The following is a 21,475-nucleotide window of genomic DNA, read 5'->3' as shown; positions in this document are numbered from 1 at the left end:
CGGAAGGATCGTGAGAATATCGCATGTACGCAGTGGCGCATCGTCATACTCGATCGTATCTTTCTCTCTCGCGCTCTCTGGTTTTCTGGGTATTGAAACACGGTGCGTAAGTTGGATGCGTACAAGCACCATGAGGTGATGACGAACTACGCGTACATCCCAGAGCCGAGCTGATAGCAAAACGTGATGCGGACCGGATCACCATGTGCACGTTGCTGCTCGGTCAGAAACAATAACAATTCCCCCCGTTTCACCCGACAACCGATTTGATGTGCTGCCGGAACACCCAAACATGTCCATCACCTACATAAATGATCGCTTTCTATAAATACATTTGCTTGTCCGTATTCGAAAAAGGATTGCTGAAACCAAGCGATTATAATTAGCAAGCGGGGGGGTGGCCTTCGAATCGAAAAGTCCAGATCGCGGATCCACCCATTGGATGGTGGTGGTTGGGATGGTCGTAGCTTGCGCCCCACTGATTGCCCTCCATGGTTGCGCGCATCATCGCACACCAAATAGGCCTAGATTGTTCCATTTTCAGCGACAATTTGCCGCCCCGTCCGGTTTGCACTCGAACTTGCCGGAGCTCATCAGAACCATTCGTCTGCCGCGAACTGCGGTGCTCCGTCTCCCTGCCCACCCCAACAATGCACCGGGCGCGCCCGTGAGCCGATGCAGATTCATCTGGAACAATACAATTAATGCTGCCGCGGTTCTGTGGGGCGGTTTTTGATTGAGGCAGAAAAATGTATGCAAAATCAGCACACAAAACAACGGCGGAGAGCAGATCTCAATGCCACCGCACACACCAACCCCCAACCAAGCTATGATTATCATGGCGAACAATGTCGGTGGGTTCGAGAGGGTCGAGGGTTTTGCTCATTCAGGGACAGCAGAATTGAAGGGAAATCGTTTAGCTTATCACTGACTGCGGGTTATTATGATCCGAGATACACGCCGGTGGGATCTCGGTGTGGAAGGTTCTACAGTTCAGTTGGAATATCGTTGGGCACTTTCGCAGTTACTACATGGATTACAAGTTAAGATAGCCGTATATAAAAGTTGCTGGCGCTTAACTCCATAAAATTAAAATGGGCACATGAACCTATCATGAAGTAGCTCCTGTCAAAAAAGAATGGCCCAACCTTTTCGCAACCGTAACGGTTCACACCGTTCCAAACGGTAACGGTATGCTTCATGGTTAAAAATTGCTGGTAAAGAATTGATTTGAATTAGATTTGAGATGATCACGACCATTGTAGGATGACATTTCGGGAAACACCCTCATTCGCACCTTTTCCCCGTACGGCGCCAGATTGAGCAGTTCACACATGATGATGAATATCTGCTGCTGAAGACGAACGTTAGGGCAAGGCACTTTGTCCGACGACGCGTCCCGATTGTGGGGCACAACACGACCTCCGATAACAAACGTGTTGTTTGGCCGCGGGTTTACACCTTATCCGGGCGAAGGAATCGGGCGATCCTGAACCGTGCGAAAGCACAACACTTGGCGCAACGCAGATGATCGTCCGTTTAATTACTGTTTACGCACAACTCCTCCAGATCGCAAGGTGTGTGGCACTGGAGGCAAAAAAAGTTAATGACCACTTTTAGAGGGGGGGGCACGTTCCACACCCGATACCAACAGTCCCTCTCTCCTGGGAAGGTTGCCCCTTCGATGCGTTGAGGCTTTGGCCCCCAAAACTTTGGTTTTCTGAAGCGCACTTTTCCCTTCTGCTGTCGTCGCGGGTTGCTTTCTGTTGTGGTCTTCAATTCACACTTGCGATACACCTCACATCACGTGCGGTCGAGAAAACTATAATTCGCAGCGCCACTTCTGGCGTCGGGGAGTTTCCGGTGGACCGATACACTTCCACTCCGGTAGAAGTATCGCGTAGAACTAACCCCGGACGCGAGGGTACGCGCGCGCGTAAATGCTTTGTGTTGCTCGCGTTTACAGTTCACCTCTCGCCCTGCTACTCCGTCCACGGTCCCGGTTTGAATCTACTTGATGTCTGTTTGCGCATACACCGAGTTTGTGCGAGCATTCGTGCAATTTGCACACACCACTACCACCGGTCTACTTGGGTCCACCCCGCTCGTTACTTCCCTCCTAATAGAGCGGTAGGGTATAGTAGGTCCTCTGCTGCAGAGCCTTGCTCCTTTGTTATTGAAGATGTAGGGAGCTGGTGGTAGCTATAGCAACCAGTCAGCAGTCATCGACCAGAAAGTGCGTAGCAAGAAAGCAGGTTTTGAAGGTTGAAAATTTGCGCCCATAACCTACAAACAAGTTTAAGCGTCCTACGTCCTTTCAGTCTCTACTTCAAAGGTTCTTATAGAATTGGGTCCCTGCAAACAATTCGGCAGCTACTCGCGCCACAACAGCTAGCCATCTTCCACAGAGCTTATCCACCCCCCTTTGAACGGACCCCGCAGGCGGCAGCAGATCAACTCACTTTAGATGTGACACGATGTGAGAACAGAAACGGCAAACAACCCGGCTACCGTGCAGTTCCGAGGCAAGCAGGTGTGTATGGGTATCAACTGGGGGACACATAGAGCTTTGGCATTGACATAGCGTGCGGCGCTCCGGGTGCTGCTGTGGTTTCACTTCCTATCCGGCCGGGGCCGCTCTGTGCGATTCGCTGTGTATTGCGCAAATTTGGATGCGATCTTCACAGCGTTTGATTTAGGAAGTCACGACCCGGACGCGACGTGATGTCCACTCGCGTGCGTCCGCCCCTAGCCCAGTCCGGCCTGGCAACCGGTTCTACTACAGGGGCGCTACTACCGAGCGCACTACGGCCAAGTCAAACCAGAGAAGCAGCAAAGAAAAAGCTGGCTTGTGATTGTTTGGACGTAGTGAAACAATTCAATCGACGACTTCCGCATCGAGGTTAACTTTAATTGAAATTAATTGTCCAGAAAAATCCGGCAGTGTCCACTCTGTTACGCGAAGAATGCTATATCGATCAGACTATAAATGACGCCAGTGACATCACAATGGGGGCCCCGGGGCGGGTCACGGTTCGGGAATTCTCGATTACGTGTCGGGAATTGCGTCAGTTGCACAACAATTAACCCCTTTCGGCCGGTTATACGACGTGTGGACTCCCCCCGCGGGTTGAGCGGCGAGTGATTTAACTCTGCAGGAACTTGGCGTGATGATGCACACGCCGATGATTGTTGTCTCTGGCGAACTAGAAACTAGAACCAATCTACGCATGACGGCAGTCAGTCAGCCAGCACAAACGCTGTCCTCGCTGGACAGCTAATGAAGTGGCAGCAGCGGTAAACAATAGAATCACTGTGGTGTGGATGGGAAAACTGCGCTTTCTGCGCTAACGTGACGTGAGTCAGTGGCTCGGCTAACGATCTGAGCCGAAATCTCCACGTCTCGTGACGCATAGCACCAGACACGCACTAGCTCCGAATACACGCAAATCGTGATACATTCATCATTTGGCTGTTTCTTGCGATCGATATAGGATCGGTGTCTCGGCTGCCTGTGCTCTGACGCTACTTTGTCAACACACGGCTTCGAAGGAAGCAGGCACATTCTCTAACGGCCTTGATGTACAACGCACGAGGAGCTTGAGCTTGTGATTTACCGGTTTGTCTAGGCTCAGAACAGTTTCCTGACGGTGAAACAGTGCAGAGCATGATACAGTTAGGTTTCTGGCTTTTTTCGCAAAAACTCTCACATTATCCTTCGGTAGTCATCGGTCGACGAAAATTGGCCATCGCTCTCAGTGCGGTTCAAATTTGTGCACATGTTCCTTAAAATAGAGATTATATTAAAAAAGGCGTTCAAACGCAGAACGAGTTCGGATCGGACCATAGAATGCCGACAGCAACCGATACTTCCTTACAAAGAAGGGCTGACTCGACACTGTTTGGATTATTGTTACTGTTAACCGGTTCGAGATCCTCCCTTCAAGGACAAGAACCTGCTCCTGAGGTCTTCCCAAAAACACCTCATACCGCGTCGTGGGGAGCCGCGATTTAGCGAAAGCATAATTTGTTCAACAACGATCGGTCGGTAACTCGATAATGAGTGTCTTCGTTAATTGGATCGCGCAGTAGCCGACGTTCTTATGGGGGGCTCTCAAAGTGTCACAGCATGTTCTCCAATCGGTGAAGTACCAAACATCGGTGCGATCGGGGACACTTCAACCATAAATCTCAAATCTTGACCATCTCGGGCGATCGGTCATTAGAATTAATTGATCATCTGTCTCACCCCGCCGCGTTGGGCCTGGGAGGAGGTTCCGGCACCGTCGGTGGACCTCGAGCCGGAAAAGCAGTTGACAGTTTTAGTGCTGCAACGGCACTCGTTGCCGTTGCCCTCTATCCGTTGATTCCAAGGCAGTCCGTTCACCCGGAGTCGTTATGCAATCATGTTGGCAACGGGGTGCGGTGGCGGCGGCGCGTTGGCATGCAAATCGCGATAGAGCGTGGAAAATTCCGTGCTCTGCAGAACCGCTGTGTTCGCGGGGTACCATCGTCGCATCGATGGCCTAGGTCAGGCGAATGTCAATCGGCCACCACAGAGTGCAACACCACCGGCGGGCCGCGCGCGATACGGAACTCGTTCGATTCACTTCGGCTTATCAAAGCGCTGCCGTTCAGCTGGTTGGAGTTATCAGGGCCATAAAGAAACCTGCAACGGTCGTGTGCACACTATCTATCATCAGGCGTGGCCAGACAGAGAGGTCAGGTCACCAGCCATCGGTGGGGGGTGATTTTAAATAAAAAAAAACTAGAACTTGAGTCTCCTCTAAGCCATAGAGCACTGACGACCACGGCTTTTGGTAAACAACGAGTGTTTTGGTTCCTCCGGGGTCATGTCTTCCGGACAAGTACGGAGTGGCAGTGAAGTGGTTTTCTAACCCCGGCTTAGCGCCGGTTCTCCGTTACGAGGATTCATACGACCTTTAGTCGTTGAACATATATATTCAGAATTAATATGTGCCAACGCATCCGTAGATAGAGGTGACTTGGGGGTTCGACACCCTAGACTGGCGTGACAGCGATGTTGCTCACACAATGTAGCAGTAAGGCGATTAACATTGTGTCTCTGTTGCTCGGCGGTTGGAATTGCCGGATAAGAAGAAGAACGCTTCAAACTAGATTAGTTGAGAGTTTAAAGTTCTATAGCAGTAATAAGTAAGACTAAAAACGTATCTTAAATATTTAATCAATAATTTTAATGCATTTTGAGCTTCACATCTGGAAACTGGCTTGAAGAAACTACCATTTGTTGAGTCTTGGACGCCACCATTTAGATAGTTTGCGGAAGTCATATTATGACGAATCGTGACTTATTTACGAATGTCGCTAATAAATACTACTACTGTGACCAAAACAAATGGAAAACAGTTATGCGTCGTTTGCATAACGCTGTGAGTCAAACCAGACCAGATTTGTGGAGGGACAATTCTTGGTTCTTGCCTCACCAGGAAGTTGCATCATATTTTCGTGATCAATTCGTGATCATTTCGACACAAACTCCACCCGGATCGTTCCGGAACCACCACCATGTGACTTTTCGCTTTCGCTAAACTCTAGTGACCGGTCCGCGGACATCTCGTTCAGAGTCGATTTTGGAGATGGACGAAGCCTGTTTCAAAGAAGGTTTTTTGGGACCGTTTTGAAATTGCAACAAATATAGAGCTAGATGTCAAACGAATAAGCGAATTCCCGATATGTTTTGGCCACAGAGTAGTATGCTAGTGGTGGTGGTTCGATGACACATTGCTACGGTCTTCCTTCATCACCGGTCTTTCTCCTACCGTGTGCAGCCGCCCATCGTCGTACTCGTCTTTGGACGCCTGAAGCAGATAACTGTTCTCGTCCGGATCACGCCCGTGCGACGGGTCACCGCCGGTTTCGATGAGCGGGGGCGTCGGTGGGCGCGACTTGCTCACGATCGCCCGCCGGAACGGTATGAGGCGCCCCCATCGGTAGTAGAGCTGGCGGCCCCAGCGCTGCGACACAAGATAGAGGCCGGCGACCGGCACGGCGACCAGCAGCAGCGCAAGATACCACCACATCGTGCCGGCCGGGTGACGTAACACGCCCGTCCCCGAGTCTCCGATCAAATCTCGGTTGGCCACCTGTTGTTGCCACCGCAAAGGGTTGTGCCTGTGATATGCTCCGCGGCGATTTCAATGTTTATGTTTACGTTCCACTGCCTCGCCCGGCCGGTGTTCCGAGCATACGCACACCGCGACCCAATGCGCACCCAACACACCCAAACGATCGAACCGAAAACAGGTGCGCGCGGATGTGTTAGTGTGACCGGTTCGGTAGAAATGCGAGAATTAAAGGGGGGCCGGTGACGAGGACGAAAGTGCTGATTGTGTGTGATGTTTTCTTTGCGCTCTTCGTCACGCAAATCGCGGCTTTGGGTAGGTGCGTCCGGTGGTCCGCTGGTCTCGTGACACTCGCGATGTGACGGCTGCAATTTTCGTTCGATATGCAGCGTCGTTACACCCGTTAACCACCTTAGGGTGGCATTTAAACAGCACGAAAAGCGTGAAAGGCACACAGTAGGTGGGTCACTTCACGGCACACGTTTGGCGTTTCGGAAATCGCCACAGAGTCTCTAAGGCAACGCGCGTTGACGATGACAGTCGCCAGTGGGATCACAACGGAATGGAAATCCAGTTCAATCGGTTTCATCAAAGCACTCCTTGACAGTCACGGCACAACAGAACGCCCGAACCCGACACGGCGCCACCGCGGACAAAAACTAGAGAAACCGGAGCGACCAGAGCCAGCTTTTTGACAGTCGTCCCCCCAGCAGCGCCGCGTGTGGGCGCCGAGCGCGTTCGCCTGTGTTGTGCACTTTCGCTGCGAGAATGTTCCGCACGCACACCCAAGCACTGTGTCCCACCGTTTGCGGCCGTCATCAGGTTGGTGTGCAAGAGTGGGCACCGGCAGTGCGCATGTATGCGAACCGCGCGTGCTTCGGTTGGATGGGTAGCAGCGGCGCCGAAGAGAACACGCATCGATCGGCGCATCGCTCTCTCTCTCGCTCGCATGTCCCTTTTCCAAACCAGCAGCAAGGTCGTTGAACGTGCCCCGACAAAGTGGTAAGAGCTTTTTTGCTGTCGCCGCCAGGGAGCTTTCGTTTGTGGTTACGTTGCTGGTTGCCTCCATTTTTTTTGTTAAAGGGCAAGGGATCGGGTTCCGTAGTGTAAACCACCACACACACATCACGGACACGTGAGAACCAACCGCAGGCACGCGTTTGATTTTTTCGCAAGTGATGAGCGGATTAGTTTTTGATGTCTTTTCGAACATTGCACGCACATCTCCCGATCACCGATTACTGTGATCAGGGTGGTTTCGGCAGACGTCAAAGAGATCATAAAACGGGTCATAACGAGAAGCTCCAGAGTTTCAAAACCGTTACGGTTCGGTGATACAAATCTATTGAAAGTAAAAGTCGACATCAGCAAGCACTGGGCCATGCTCCAATTTCAGCCAACAATTACAATCATTCTGTTCGTTGTAATGTGTAGTTTCTTCTTCTTTTTTTTCCTTCATCAACGCATCCAATAATTTCATGCAAATGACAGATGAAAAAGTTGGGCGCGTTTATGACGTGAAACGTAAACAAAGGAACACGGGCAGCAATATTAAATTTTTGTCTAAACTTGCTGAAACATGTACTGAGACCTATAGCTTATGTTATCCAACTATGTGACATGGCTGCATTTTATATTTAAAAAAAACTCGTTATTTAAACGACATCGAAAGTATCGATTGGCCACAGAAGACGCAAAGAATGTGATCCAACCCGCGCTGTCCCGGCAGACGACCGGTGCTTAGAGAAAACGTGATTGGCAAGCAAATCGATCGAAATGCATCGAAATAAAGGCGACGGAATATGCAATTCCGGACAGGCCTCCTCCGGTCGGTCGGTCGGTCTGTGGCCGTTTTTGGAATTCCATCAGCATCGCGCGCGAATAGCATACGGTGGCCGCGGGCGTCGGTGGTGAAGGAGAGCCATAAATTTACATCATTGTCGAGTGTAATCGGTCCCGCCGATGGGTGTTCAAATCAAAAAAGGTACTCGCTCGCGCCCACCGTCCACGGCTGTATAGATTGGTCGCGGCTGCTAGTAATAACGAAATAGTTAAGCCAATTGATGACACACTCTCAGTGGCTGGATAAGGTTTCTTATAATCATTGTAATACGTGGCAGTTCGGTGCGCGAATTGTGGGCACGTGAAATAAATTGGACCTGTGGTTGTCTCAAGGGAAATGGAGGGATGCAATTGCGACCTTAGTTGTTCTGCCTTCGTAGCTCTAAAATTTACTACTTTGTTGCATTCGGTAAAGGAACACGAACCAACGACACTCGATCGATGCCACCCCGCTCACGGTTCCTCCCGTATCGGAACTGGTCAGAGGTCGGTGGTCAGGGCCGCTAAAGGTTAATTTAGTCCCCACTATCCCACCGCCGCCCCCTCCACGGTTCTTCACGTCTGCGAAGGCGATTTGCACAACCGGTCCGCGGGCCAGTGTAATTAGACAGCGTGTGTGCGCGCTTGAGAATAATCAACAACAACAGTCACAAAAAAGGTAAACACACGTTCTAGCTGGCTATTTTCACGTGGACAAGCTCTTTTTGCTCGTGCCGAAGGACTCGGGGCGAACAATGTGTGTCTTCTTTTGCGCAAATAATGATGGTGATCAACACTGATCGGCTGCATAATTTAAAATAACAATACGTTTCTGTTTTGTGCCATTCTGTGGAGTGTTGGCTTTCTGCACACTGTTTCCTCAAAAAAAACAACATTATTTAAGCAGTGTTTCACAATTTCGAGGCATAATTTCTTTAATAAACAATTACCTTCGTTTTGAGATATTTCGTCAAGCGGTTGATCTTCGATTTCGTCGTCATTGTTAACAGCTTGTCGTGGATGGCGTGAAACAATAAACTGCCGATCGCCAATCGCTGGCAGAATCGCGCACACACGCGTACGCTAACAGTCTTCGGTCTTCTATAACAGATAACCTCCACACTGGAGGTGTTATTGGAGTATCAACAATCAGGCACAAAAAGCTCGTATCACAGCACGAATTAACGGTGCGCGTTAGAGAGACAGAGAGTATTTCAAACACCAACACTGTGTGTCAAAAAGTTAACAACAAGCCAAAAAATGCTTGACAATCTTGTCACTTGCGATCACCTGGGTTTTGCTACTACTCTTTTTTGGGTTTTCTTATTCGGAAGGGTTTTTTTTTTATAAAAAAAAGAGAGCACACTTGACTCTGCCCCGGAGAGTAAATTGGGACACAATGCAAGTGAGGAAGAGAGCAACTAATTCAATCACACACAGCGCACAGAGCTTGCAGATCGCGGGTTTCGATTCGCACGTCGTTAGATTGGCATTAATTCGTTACACAAATACGCCACGAAGCGACGGCAATTGACACCGGTTAATGGTAAATGGCGCATCCTGCGCGGGACTCTCTGCACGCAGCCGGACACTCTAACCTAGACCCGGCACTGGCCGATGGTACCGACAGAATGACCCTGATCGTGCGATCGTGCCGGACTCTAGAGGTGGCGGCCGATTTGACAGATGGTTCGGAGATAGTTGCCCACACCACACCGCAAAGTGTAACGGATCTCTACGCTCGCGCGCGAGAGAGAGTGAGAGAATGATTGCCACACGAGGATCGGGATCGATGGGTGTTGCTGTTTCTTCACACACGTGCGGAAGGTGCGAATGGAGAGGGCGATCCAAGAGTGCTTAGAAACCACTGCCCCTAGAGAACGAGAGAGAGAGAGAGAGAGCGAGAAAGAGCACACGAAAGCGAGGGGCGATGATTTCTTTTCGTCGCTATTTGTAGAGATGGCTCTTCGGCGGCCACTCGCGGTCCGATTTGGGGCCACCGAAATGCACTGCACACGTCAAAACAACAACCTCAACACAACGCGTAACGCACCTTTTGTGTTGTAAAATGGAGCACCACTAATCATCGCGCAGCCTGCTTGGTCGCCTCCGAACAAAACACAGTCGGTTGGTTTCTTTCTCTTGCGCGTGGCTCCAAAGTTTGTTAAAACATTAAAAACCCACCAACTGGGGCGCGAAGAAAGAAAGCTCGGGCTACACTTGTGTTTGGGGCGCCATTTTTGGACCGTGACCGGGCCACACTTTGGCTCTCACGGCACAGCACAATGCACCCCGTGTGACCTTTTTCGCCAGGGGTTGGGAGACCACATCAAAACACACGAAACAAAACAGCTCCGCGGGCCAAAAATTCACATCGCGCGGCGAGGAGACGACGCTTGCGAAAGTGGCATTCTTTCGAGGCTCACACGATATGATCGTTCTTCGCGGTTGCTAAACACTCAGACCCACCACCATTCGAGAGTCTCTGTTTGCCAATCCGCGTTCTGTGCGTTCAATCCGCAGCGAGTGGCCCCATCGCGCTTCGACCGTGTTGCCTCTCACCGGTTTACGAAAGGTCATTTGGGCAAAAAAAAGCAACTCGTCTACACGGCCAAAACACCGAAAAATGAAAACACTCCACAGCGTGTGTGACCGATCCACATTATGGCCGGTCGGTTGGTCGGTCGTGTGTTTGTGTGTGGCTGAAAACAAGGTGATCCTCGGCCATCCGAGGCCACCAGACGGCTTAAGCCAGAAGGTGACGACTGCGCACACGATCGTGTATTGGTCACGGCTCGCTCGGGTCCGATCTGGCTTCGGCGTTGGAACCCTTTTGTGTGGAGATTTCGAGTTCGGGTCCTTTGAGCCAATGAGTGACCAACATTCGGCGACAGTGACAGGAAAAAAGTGTTGTAAACGATCGCGCGTGTCAACAAACAAAATCAAATCTCGCGCATCCCATCCTCGCACCCACGACGTCACTACCAAATAAGGAATGTAAGGGTCCCACCGTGCGAGCGGTCGCGATCGAGACAAACAACGTCCCATCGACCGATCGTGTTTCCGAGGTTGTTTCCCAACCGGATCACCAGCTCCACGGGGCAACAACTACGGACCACCATTTGGCTGGCCCGGCTGGCTGTGGAAAAATACGCTGACCGCAGGGCATAAAGGGACTCTAGCCGAGGTGGCGTTAATGGCCCGGTGAACCTGTTCGCCGCTTTTTCACTACCGGTCCCTGGTAATTTGTTACATTTTTGGGAACTTTCCTTCCAACGCCCTCGGTCCGTCGGCGTTGGTGGGGTCATTAATAAGCTTTTGGGTTCGATTTTTACACGATAGTCGTGTTCCGGGCGCGGTGCACTTCTGTGCAAGGAATAATTGAACATTTTTCTGCAGACACCCGCCGCCGTTTGAGAGATGCTCTCAGAACGCGAATGGGAACGTGCGTTGCTCTATAATTAGCTGTGTGTTTACAACACAAAGGAAGATGATTTGTTTTTTCTTGTTCAACATTTGTTCAGCCGTTCATGTCTCGCTGTTGTCGCGCGCAAACTGAAGAATCTCGATCGCAAGACGTTCGCGACGAGGTTTGCGGTACCGTTCCTGCGCCCGTTTGTTGCTGAAAAACAAATTCTTCCATCAACTGCAATTCCAAGTATGTGACCTTGTGTACCAAGAGCAACGATGGAGCTGAGAAAATTAAGCTCACATTTCATGTAGGGGTCGTACATCAAGATTCAGAACTGAAACTGAACCCAATGCCCTGTGCGTGAAGGACCCTGAAGGACGGGACAGGGCGAAGAAGTTTCGTTGTGCCAATTAAATCAAGGATGGTTACTTTCGAACCGGGTGCGAATTGGTCGGCAGCGGTCGTGTACCGTCCCCGCAAGACGTTGGCCATATTTGGAACGCAAAATTCGGAATCCACCGGAAGCAAGCTGCGGCACTCGTGGACATGATGGAAGAAGGTTGCATTGCAGTAAAGTGCAGTGTCTTGCCGGGCAATCTTTTGCGGGTATTCTTGGTCAAAAACCCAGACACAGCGCGACATTGACACCTCCAGTCGCCAATCATGCCCGTCGGAAGTCCTTGGAAGGTTGCGACTTGGTAGGAAGGAAAATTAACTAAAAAGCATCTCGAGTCCCTCACCTGGTGCTGCCACCGGAGACGGCGAGCATAATATGGCATATCGCTCAGGATCTTGGCCATCCGTACGTCCTTCGCCGGGTGCTGTTTGCAGTAAAACAACGCAATGAGAAGCAACAATTTACCGCACCTCGGCAAGTGTGCCCGATGAATGATGAAGAGCTTTAGAACTCTATGAGATCGGTGGTCACACGGTTTTTGCGATCGCTTCCTTGCGCCCTGAACAGCCTCTCGCCGCTCGACACCCGAATAATGGATAATAAGAGCGCATGGAATCTTAAGTGGAGCACCATCGTTAAGTCGAAAGTTTCGCAGCAGCAACGCTAAAGAGGCACAAACCGGATGGAGGACACACCATTTTACGGTGCGCGAGCTGTGCTGTAGCCAAACCGCGTACGCCAAAAGGAAGAATGGTTAATCGACGGTAATGCTGACGTGCCCGAGAAACCTGTTCCCGTCCGTGGTGTGGCTATTTTTAGACTTCGCCAATTGGTTTGTATTTTGGTTTTGGTGCGTCTGGCATGGGTTTTGCGTGTTTTTACGCAGTGCGCTGCTTCCAAAAAAAACAACAGGATTTTGTATCGCGCCACGCAGATGCGAGAATTCCGGTGAATCCTTTTTTTGCCCCGAAAATGACAGGGGGCTTGGCCAGCCTCAGGTGTAATTTATGCAAGAGTGCCCGAGGCGCGATGGATGGATGGCGCAAGTTGAGTTGGTTTTTCGGTTTCAAGTTTTGCATTTCATTTTTTTGCGCCACTAGCAGAGAGAGCTACCAGCTTTGCATGGCTTATAAAAACCCCACTACATTCTAAAAAAGCTCGTAGGGTAAGTGCTATTACTCGTGCTGCGCAATATTTTAAACCATTTAATTGATTCTAGGTTATCAGCACACGTCTACGGAACACAACGGTACAAGATTTAAATACAGAAAACAAAACAATAGATTAATAATTCAACGGACCTTGAAAACACGGACAAAAAATGAAAATAAACACAAGGAATGACCGGGAAACAACACCGATAACCCTGTTCACAACTGGGCCTGGACCATTCCCAAAACACAGCCGGTGGTGATGATTATGTCATTTCGGTGGTCCAATCAGAGAGGAACCAGTTCGTTCGGTCGAATTATAAAATTTGAACACGAGCCGTCCCCGCACCGCGCCAATGCGCCGCAGTAGAGATCGTCGTCGGTGTCCCCCGTTTGTTTGTTTACCAGAGTTGCCGTAACTTGAAAAAAGCGGAACCAATTGCCCAACAAACCTGACGACATACACGCGGTTGGTCGGGGTTGGCGTCACACATCGGCCGCGCATTCTGTCGCCCGACGACGAGTGAATCACCCACACGGTTGGAACAAATGTGCAAATTAACAACCGCCATCGTAGCAAAAAAAGCCCTTATCGTGTGTTCGTTGTTAGGGTCACCTTCTAAATTGGGCGTTCATTGGGGATCAGCTTCAGTGAGCTGATCAGCGCATGATCGAATGAGCGAAATGTAGGGAAACAAAACGAGCAGAGCGATTAGAATTGGCAGTTGTGATAAGTCATCGAAATATCGCGCCACTTCTCAACCACTAATGGCGCAACAAAAAATAATAAGAAGCATTGCAAACGAAAGAAACGATCTGGAAGCTGATAGGCAAACATCGTTGATATAAATATCCGAAACAGTGAACGTATACTAAACTTAGGATGCAATTTTGGGGTCTACGCAATACCGGACTAACGAATAATAATGTACAAAATGATACAACGATACATTTCGATAATCTCTCTATAATCCCAGGGGGTCGGATGAGGCACTATTGTGGCCACGATTCGAGGTGTTGGAAAGTAAACAAGACATTTCATATCACTACGAGAACCGACTAAGGCGACTATGATTGAAAAAGGACAACTCTAAACGTTGCACGTTTGGAGTGGACCTTTTTGACAGGAACATTGTTCTAACCGCGAATCGAAAACAATCAAAGTTTGCCATATTATTACTACATTGACACCTATTCTTTCGCGAGTGTGCTAAGGATAGACAGACCCACAGCAAGAATACATACACAACAGCTACGTACTATTCGCATTTTCCAATGCGATTCACATAGAGACATAGGCTCAACACAACGGGCTCAGTTCATGTACAGGAGATGATAACAAACAATATACATTCCACTAAGCAAATTGTGAAGTAGACTGTAGTAGCTATTGGACAGATTAGGTCGTATAAGATTCTAACGGTACACATTCTATTAGTTTCGGTACTTTCACAGTAAAGAAACACTACGGGGCCGAGCAAAAGAGACTAGGAGCAATAGTAGTAGATAAAGAAATAAAAAGACAGGGAAAGAGTGAAGAAAACAAGAGTTAAAGAGAGAGCTAGACAGAGAAACAGAGCAACAAAGAGAAGAGTTTGGGGTGTGTTCAATAAAACGCGGCATAGCAAAGGTACAAGTGTGAGTAGGGACAGCCAACAAAAAGAAACTACTACATCGCAACGGATAACATTGGCAGTGTACTGTGGGATTGTGGGGAACAATTGCATCCGAAAGGGGATTTTTCGATTGTTTCGCCACCACACTGTGTCACGACACAGGCTGACCCTCGCATTGAGGTATACGCAGTGGGGGAAGGTTTCTAACTAAAACTGCAAGTGTGTGTGCTGACATTAAAATAATAAAGGCTTTTGTTTCTCTGTTACTTTTTTTGAATGTTTTTTTGTTGGTTCTAAACATGTTCTAACCTCACAACCGTCCAAATCGTTGGATCCAGTTTGACTCTTGATTATATTGTAGGTTTTAACGAACGGTGCCTTTAGCAGCTGGTTATTTGGCAGGATGAACCCGAGTGGGACATTAGGAGACAAAGAGCGAGAGACACGGTACAGGAGGAAAGAAAATACGGAAAGAGACGAAAGACGAAAGAGTGGATTAATTTCGTGTCCCGCGATGCCCCCGTGATGTGCGCACCTTCTTGTGCCAGCATTCGGTGGCTGGCGTGAAAAATGAATCCCCGAAGGGCACCATCCTCGTATCTATCGTGCTCCCTACAGCGTAACACTTACCTCCCAGGATTCGCGTGTGTATTCGGAGATTTCTCCTTCACTAGCGGAACGACCGTCCTGCAACAAGAGGGAATGGATGGTAAGAGAACCAAAGTGACCAGTGCCGAACAACGTGCGTTACCTTCGACGGGCTGCCAGATTTGGCGGTCCACTCGGTGTCGATTTGAATGAGTTCGAAGCCGCGCTCCTTGATGGTCGCTTCATCCAGCTCGCCGTACAGATGCTGCACCCAGGCGTTCAGGAAGCGATACAACTCGTCCACTCTGTAAGCATCCAAACAAATCAATCAAACCACTGCGCTCTCTTCGCATGCCGTGGCGGCAGCGCCCTTACTTGTTCTTCGGAATGCTGAACCAATACTCGGGCCGTAGCTTATTCTTGCCGTAGGACATCACCGTCGTCGGGAGGGGCGTATTCTTGCCAATCTTGCGGCCCATCCGCAACCGAAGGTACATCGGTGGATCGGGACAAGCTCGGGCCGGTCTCGGGATCAGTTCTGTGTGGCAAAAGAAAAGGCGTGCGGGCGGAAACGCCAAAGCAAAGAAGCACCAAACGAAGAGCATCATGAGTGGATGTTGTGGTTCTTGTTTGCTTGTCTGTTTGTTTGTTGCTATTGGCTTCGAATGAGCACAGTTTTGGATAGAAGCGCAATTGTATTATGGGGTGCACATGCAATACGACTAAACATCGAAGCGGGTTACAGATGCGTGCCTTGTTACTGGTGTAGATGGATTTTAATGTAGTAAAACAAAGGTCTATTCTACTATTTATATTTGTTTTTTACATTTACAACCACAAATCATTCCGTGTTCCACTTTATATAAACGGGCGACGTATCTGAACAATAAAACAGGCTTATTTGCTTAGGCAAAACATTATAAACAAAATATGTAACATTCCATAGCGCGATTCAATTGAGGAAAGGATAAGCTTGCACAACGCAAACTGAAACCGCACCGAACAACAATGAAAAGTGCGCGCGCAATAGACAGTAGACAGTAGAGAGATAGAGAATACACACGATGACGATGGGAACAATGTATCGATAAAAGAAGAAATAAAGGTGACGACAACAATTGTGAGGCCGCAGAGAGAATCCAATGGGCACCACCCGTTGGGTTTCGGTAATGGCCACAACCATGAAATACGTGGGTGACTGTGTGTAAAAGGAGTGTGTCGAAGGGTGGATGATGATGGCCCACAACTGATGTGTGATGATAATGTACATTTTTGTAGCTTTTCCACACACACACACACACACAGACGCACAAGTGTAACCTACCAAGTTTCTCAAGCTGAGGAAACAATGGTGCCCTCACTGGCAGGGTTGTAGAAGAGTATCGTTTGTTGTTTGGCAGTGATGATCATGATTTTGTTTGTAGTAGTAATTGTTGTTGTAGTTGTTGTTGTTGTTTGCGATTCGTACGATTTGAGGGCGTGTGTAATATATGGTCGATGGGCGAATGGTCGGGATATCGTGAAGAAGAATTATCGAGAGAGAAGAGAGCATGAGAAAAAAATGGCAAAAAGAAGCGCAAAAACGAAAGCATCAAATTAAAGGCCAGCAGCCAGAAGAGCAGGTATGATCGAAACGACGGCGCATCGCTTCGGATGACTCACAAACAATAGATAACGAAGGGTAACGTTGGAACATTGAACACGTCACGAGAAAAACGATCGTGCGCCTTTTTGTGAAGGAAAGTAAAGTTCTGCGCTATTTTGTCAATGATGCTTGTTTGTTCGGTAACAACAATGCTGGCTCTAGTTGTGATGCCCTAGGTGATGAATTGAAACGCTTTAAAACTATCTACAGTAAACCGCTAACTTTTAACTATACAACTCGGGTGCAACTATCGCTAGAGTAGAACAATGCTGTGCGCCAAAGCATTAGATTTTGCGCGCTAGAGTGCTCGGGTGGTGGTACATGGGTGCGCGTGAATTCGTTGTTAACTAGTAGATAAAATAACTTTACAGCTTAAAAACTAACGAAGGGCATTATGCATTAAAAAGAATCTTGATAATATTTCGCTTGCTTTCAAAGCCCTATCCAAAGCCACCGGATGAAATTGTTATCGGCGAAGTATATAGACAGGTTTGTACAGGAATTGTTTTTGTTTTCATGTAAACCGCGTAAATGTTGCTGATTCATTAGTTGTGTAAAGAGCAGCGACACAGTTTCTGTACTGCACTTAAACAAAATTTACAATCAAAACAAATGCAATCGAACTTAACAGAGATTATTGAATCGAAATCTAATTAATTTCTTTAAACGGAGAAACGCAAAAACACGTAATAACTCTACCACGTGTTCACGTGAAGTTCCTCATAACTGACGAACGTTGTTACTCGAAACCGTTCGGTAGAGTTACTTTTATTTACATTTACTTGTTACTAGAGGCGATCGCGCCGTTGCGGGGTACTTACTGTCGAAACTGACGAAAAGCGTTGGCATGTCGTCGATCGACACCATCGAGCGGTAGTCCAGCTTCGGTGGTGGTTGCTTCTGCTTGGCCGCACTACCCTCGCTCGGATGCTGCCGTATGAACGTGCCAATGGACGATCGCCTAAAACCGAGGTGTAGGAAGAAGATTATTATAGTTTTGCGATATCTTCGGTTCGCAGAGCGCTTTCGCGGTTGCATACACTCGCTACAGGCATAACACATCGATTACGGAACGTGTGTGTGGGGGATTCACTATATCACTAAAACGTAAGTAAAATCACCATCCAAAACGGCTTGGGGTGTGATCTGCTACAGCAACGGCCACAACGGTCGAAATGAAATGGTTTAAACTCATAAGAGTGCGCCGCAACAAAGAAGATTCGTAGGCGAAAACATATTGAAAACAAATGCATCAAATGAAGATCGCACGCGGGAACGGGATACGCCGGGTTGAAGTAAAACCAAAATTGTGTAACGAACAGCAGTAAGAATCGTCGAAAAGACAAGAAAACAGCGGAAAAGGATACTTGTATTTACAGAAATCGACAAAAGCTGTTAACGGAAGAGTCTACCGTGGCAAAACAAAAGAAGAGACGCACGAGTATTCCGCTCTCTACGTGAGGATCAAAGCATATCAACGTAAGAAGTTTTGTCCTTCACACAACGACAAACATCGCTAGTACAGTGTAAAACGGATAGTGAGGAATAGACAGAGAGAGTGACAGAAACAGAGAGCGTGAAGGACAGGCGGTGAAAAGTCACTTGTGGGGTACACACGCTAGAGTCACATGGCATATCCTTACCCAGCGGCGGCCGACCCGGCCTGCGCCTCGTGCGGCGTCAGCGGTGGAACCGGTGAGCCTCCGGAGTCTTCCGATGGTGTTTTCGACAAAAACAAATTCCCACCCAGCTCCGAAACCAACGTGATCGGTGAGCTGTTAGGAGTGCGGGGTTTGTTTTGGCGAGCGAAAAGGATGTGGCCAATACCGGTCGAGGTGGGTGGATTTGCGAATCAATCAAACAGGTTTTAATTTGAATAAAATGTAACAAAACGTGTGGTGTGTCGCAAAGAAGGGTGTGTCGTAAAAACATAAAACACTTTACAGTAACACCAACCGGAGCTGCCGGAGAGAGTTTGGTCAAACTGTGCTCTCGAAAGATTTTTTAAAATTGCATCAGCTTCAAAAAATAAGGTTGTTGTGTGTGTAAGGTAAACAAAAAATCAACTTCCAGTGGTTAGTCGCTTTCAAGGAAGTTGCAGACACGGTGTGCGGTGAGTTTGTGAGTATAGCAAATTCCGCGCCGCCGGCCGGTGGCGTACTCTGAGTTGACCGTCGAACCAACGAAATAATCTGCAACAAGAGTGCGGAGCGAGGGTGCCACTAAGCCACCGATACGTACCTCGAAAATACTTTTGAAAATACGCTCTGGTTCGAGTCGCCCGTGTTCGGTGCGGATTCAATCGAGTCGGATTTGTGGCTACTGCCACCACCTTCGCCGGTCAACCCTTCGACCCAGGCCAACGGGTACGATAGCCGCTTCAGCATCTGCAACGGAAGATAGTATCACCATCCAGCCCCGCATTTGGGCGCCCCTTCTCTGTACGAACCTTATTCTTCTTGGTTTCGGAACCCTTTTCGAACGATCCACTGCCAGCGCCGGCGGCACCGTGTGCTTCGTGCTCCTCTACGCTGAAGCTCACGCTCGAAGTCTTCTTCCGACCACCCGCTTCCGACGTCGACAGGATGGTGCCGCTGTGGTGCGAGGCGGATCCGAGCGAGCTGCTGCTGCGCGGCGAACTGTCGTGCAGATGGGTCGGAGCAATCGTAAGCGGTGGCACCCAGTCCGCACTCAGCACAATGTCGGCGTCACTGTACACCTTCTTGGTCGCGATCGGGGCCACGATCGGTAGAGGTGGCATCGCGGCACCACCACTGGCGGCGGCTGCCGCGGCCGCCGCATTCGGATCGCGAATGTCGATGCCGGAATCGTGGCACGATTGCTTTACTAGCTGACCGTCGCCGGCTTCGATGATCGGAGGAATGGCCACCGGGTGGCCAGCCATCGAGCCGGCACCGACCGTCGAGTTGCTGGAGGCTGCCGTTGTCCCACTGCCCGTACTGGCCGCCTCCTCGTCGTCGAGAGATCTTCGAGATGACGATTGATCGCAATTACATTTCAATCTACGGATGGGCGCCCCCCGATACCGGACGATGGCGCATGATGGATGGAGCGGATGTATGGGTGGGTTGATGTGTAACACAAAAGAAACGAAATGGACCACCGTCGAGAGCGAGATGATGAAGCGGAAGACGGAAACAAAAGCAAAAGAAAAAAACAATTGAAATAATAGTTTGAAAGTGAAATTTGTCCATAATCAGCTATCTTTCAATACACCACCGATAGGAACTTTGTTATCAAAAGCAAACTGTATCGAGCAAACGGATCACTCAAAAGTCTCTGTGTTATTTTGGCCAGATGATGAGTTTGGGGTGTTAGAAGTTGTTAGATTGTTAGCAAATTTCACTCCCCAACTGGGGGGGAGCAGTATTAATGAAAAAGCAGAATGTGGAGAAGCGATCGGGAGCATGCAGGAGGAGGGCTGCCTAACCTGTCCTTGCTGGGTATGGCCCAGTGCTGATCCAGCAGACTTCTTCGCCGTTCCTCCAGCGAGCGCATTGTGGGATCCTCTAGGTTGCCGCTCTTGCTTTGGTCAGTCTTATCGCCTGCCTTCGCGTGGTCCGACGACGCCGACTCGAGTGAGTTGAGTGTGTGGTCCCGGTCGCCGTACGCCAGAAACAGACTGGGCGACGGTTCGGCCGACGATGGTTTCGGTTCCGAGCTGCCACCGCTCTCGGTCGAATCGCCGTGCAGCCGCTGCAAGTTGTTCGGCGTCACCAGATCCCGCTCGAATGCTTTCGGGAACGCATCGCCGTCACGCTCGTTGTTGCTCGAGCAGATCGACTCCTGATCGTCGCAACCCTCGACCGACCCAACGCCCAGCTCGGGGAACGTTTCGTCCTTCACCAGCAGCGAGTCCTTGCCCGGGGAGTGCGTGTCACAGCGGGAGCACGGTTTCTCCGGCACCGGGTGATAGATTTCTGCCTTCTCGGCCGTCTCGTTGATGCCGCCGGCGGCCGCTGCCGCACCCTGCACGCGCATGTGTGCGATATCGTTGAAAATGGCCGCATTCACGATGAACTCCATCGGGGCGATCACACCGTAGCTCTCCGGACCGTGCTCGATGACCAGCGGGTCCGACACGTTCGGGTCGAACATGACCGCGTTCGGGGTGACAAGCAGTACGCCGCCTACCACCCCCTGGCCATCGGTAATGTGCCGCACGTTGATCTTCAAGAAACGCTGTATGGTGACGGGATCGTCATCGTCGCCACCTGCGGCCCCCGTAGTTCGGGTGCCGCCACCTCCGCCCCCACCACCGCCTCCGCCACCGCTCTGGGTGTTTGGTGAGGCGACACGTTCAATGTGACCCGGCTTCGGTGATCCCGGACGAAGCCCTTCCAGCAAATCTAAAACAGAACGAATCAACGAGAACAACATCAATATCTTCACCAGTGAGACCATATCAGAGACCGCATCCCAAACGCATCGAGCACAACACTACATAATAACCGTGAGAGGGTGTATGTGAGAGCTATCGGAAGGGTAAACAAATGGCCCCGTGTTCCAAGCGCCGAACGAACCTGACAATTTGTCACGCAAAAACGGCACCACACCGACTTCTCTGGCCCATGGTTGCATTTCGACGATCAGACGACGGTCGCGATGGCGCAAAGTGCAGCTTCCGTTTTGGCAGAACTCATTTGTGGGCGCACGAACGATAATTTACGTTCGATAATGAACCGAACCGAACCGAAGTGGTGCGCAGGGGGGCAAAGTA

At 49.7% G+C, this 21,475-nt stretch overlaps 1 protein-coding gene across 5 annotated transcripts in view; it reads right to left on the bottom strand.

Moving 5' to 3' along the window:
• The window catches only part of LOC131210461 (TLD domain-containing protein 2), a 39,922-nt gene that overhangs the window by 5,145 nt on the left and 13,302 nt on the right, over nt 1-21,475 (bottom strand). Inside the window, exons 5-14 of one of the 5 annotated variants that reach the window (XM_058203716.1) lie at nt 20,186-21,104; nt 19,184-19,757; nt 18,976-19,121; nt 18,378-18,509; nt 17,556-17,695; nt 16,414-16,449; nt 15,465-15,627; nt 15,253-15,394; nt 15,132-15,188; nt 14,811-14,888 (exon numbers count right to left, since the gene is read on the bottom strand). In XM_058203716.1, the coding sequence (XP_058059699.1) occupies nt 14,811-14,888; nt 15,132-15,188; nt 15,253-15,394; nt 15,465-15,627; nt 16,414-16,449; nt 17,556-17,695; nt 18,378-18,509; nt 18,976-19,121; nt 19,184-19,757; nt 20,186-21,104 (2,387 nt within the window). Of the gene's footprint in view, nt 1-1,297; nt 1,866-8,875; nt 9,539-10,487; nt 10,509-14,810; nt 14,889-15,131; nt 15,189-15,252; nt 15,395-15,464; nt 15,628-16,413; nt 16,450-17,555; nt 17,696-18,377; nt 18,510-18,975; nt 19,122-19,183; nt 19,758-20,185; nt 21,105-21,475 lie in introns of those variants that run through there. The other 4 variants (XM_058203717.1, XM_058203719.1, XM_058203718.1 and 1 more) reach the window with 4 other exon arrangements.

The sequence above is a fragment of the Anopheles bellator genome, chromosome 2 (assembly GCF_943735745.2).
Source record: "Anopheles bellator chromosome 2, idAnoBellAS_SP24_06.2, whole genome shotgun sequence".
Lineage (NCBI taxonomy): Eukaryota > Metazoa > Arthropoda > Insecta > Diptera > Culicidae > Anopheles > Anopheles bellator.
This window is presented reverse-complemented; position numbering and strand designations above follow the sequence as displayed.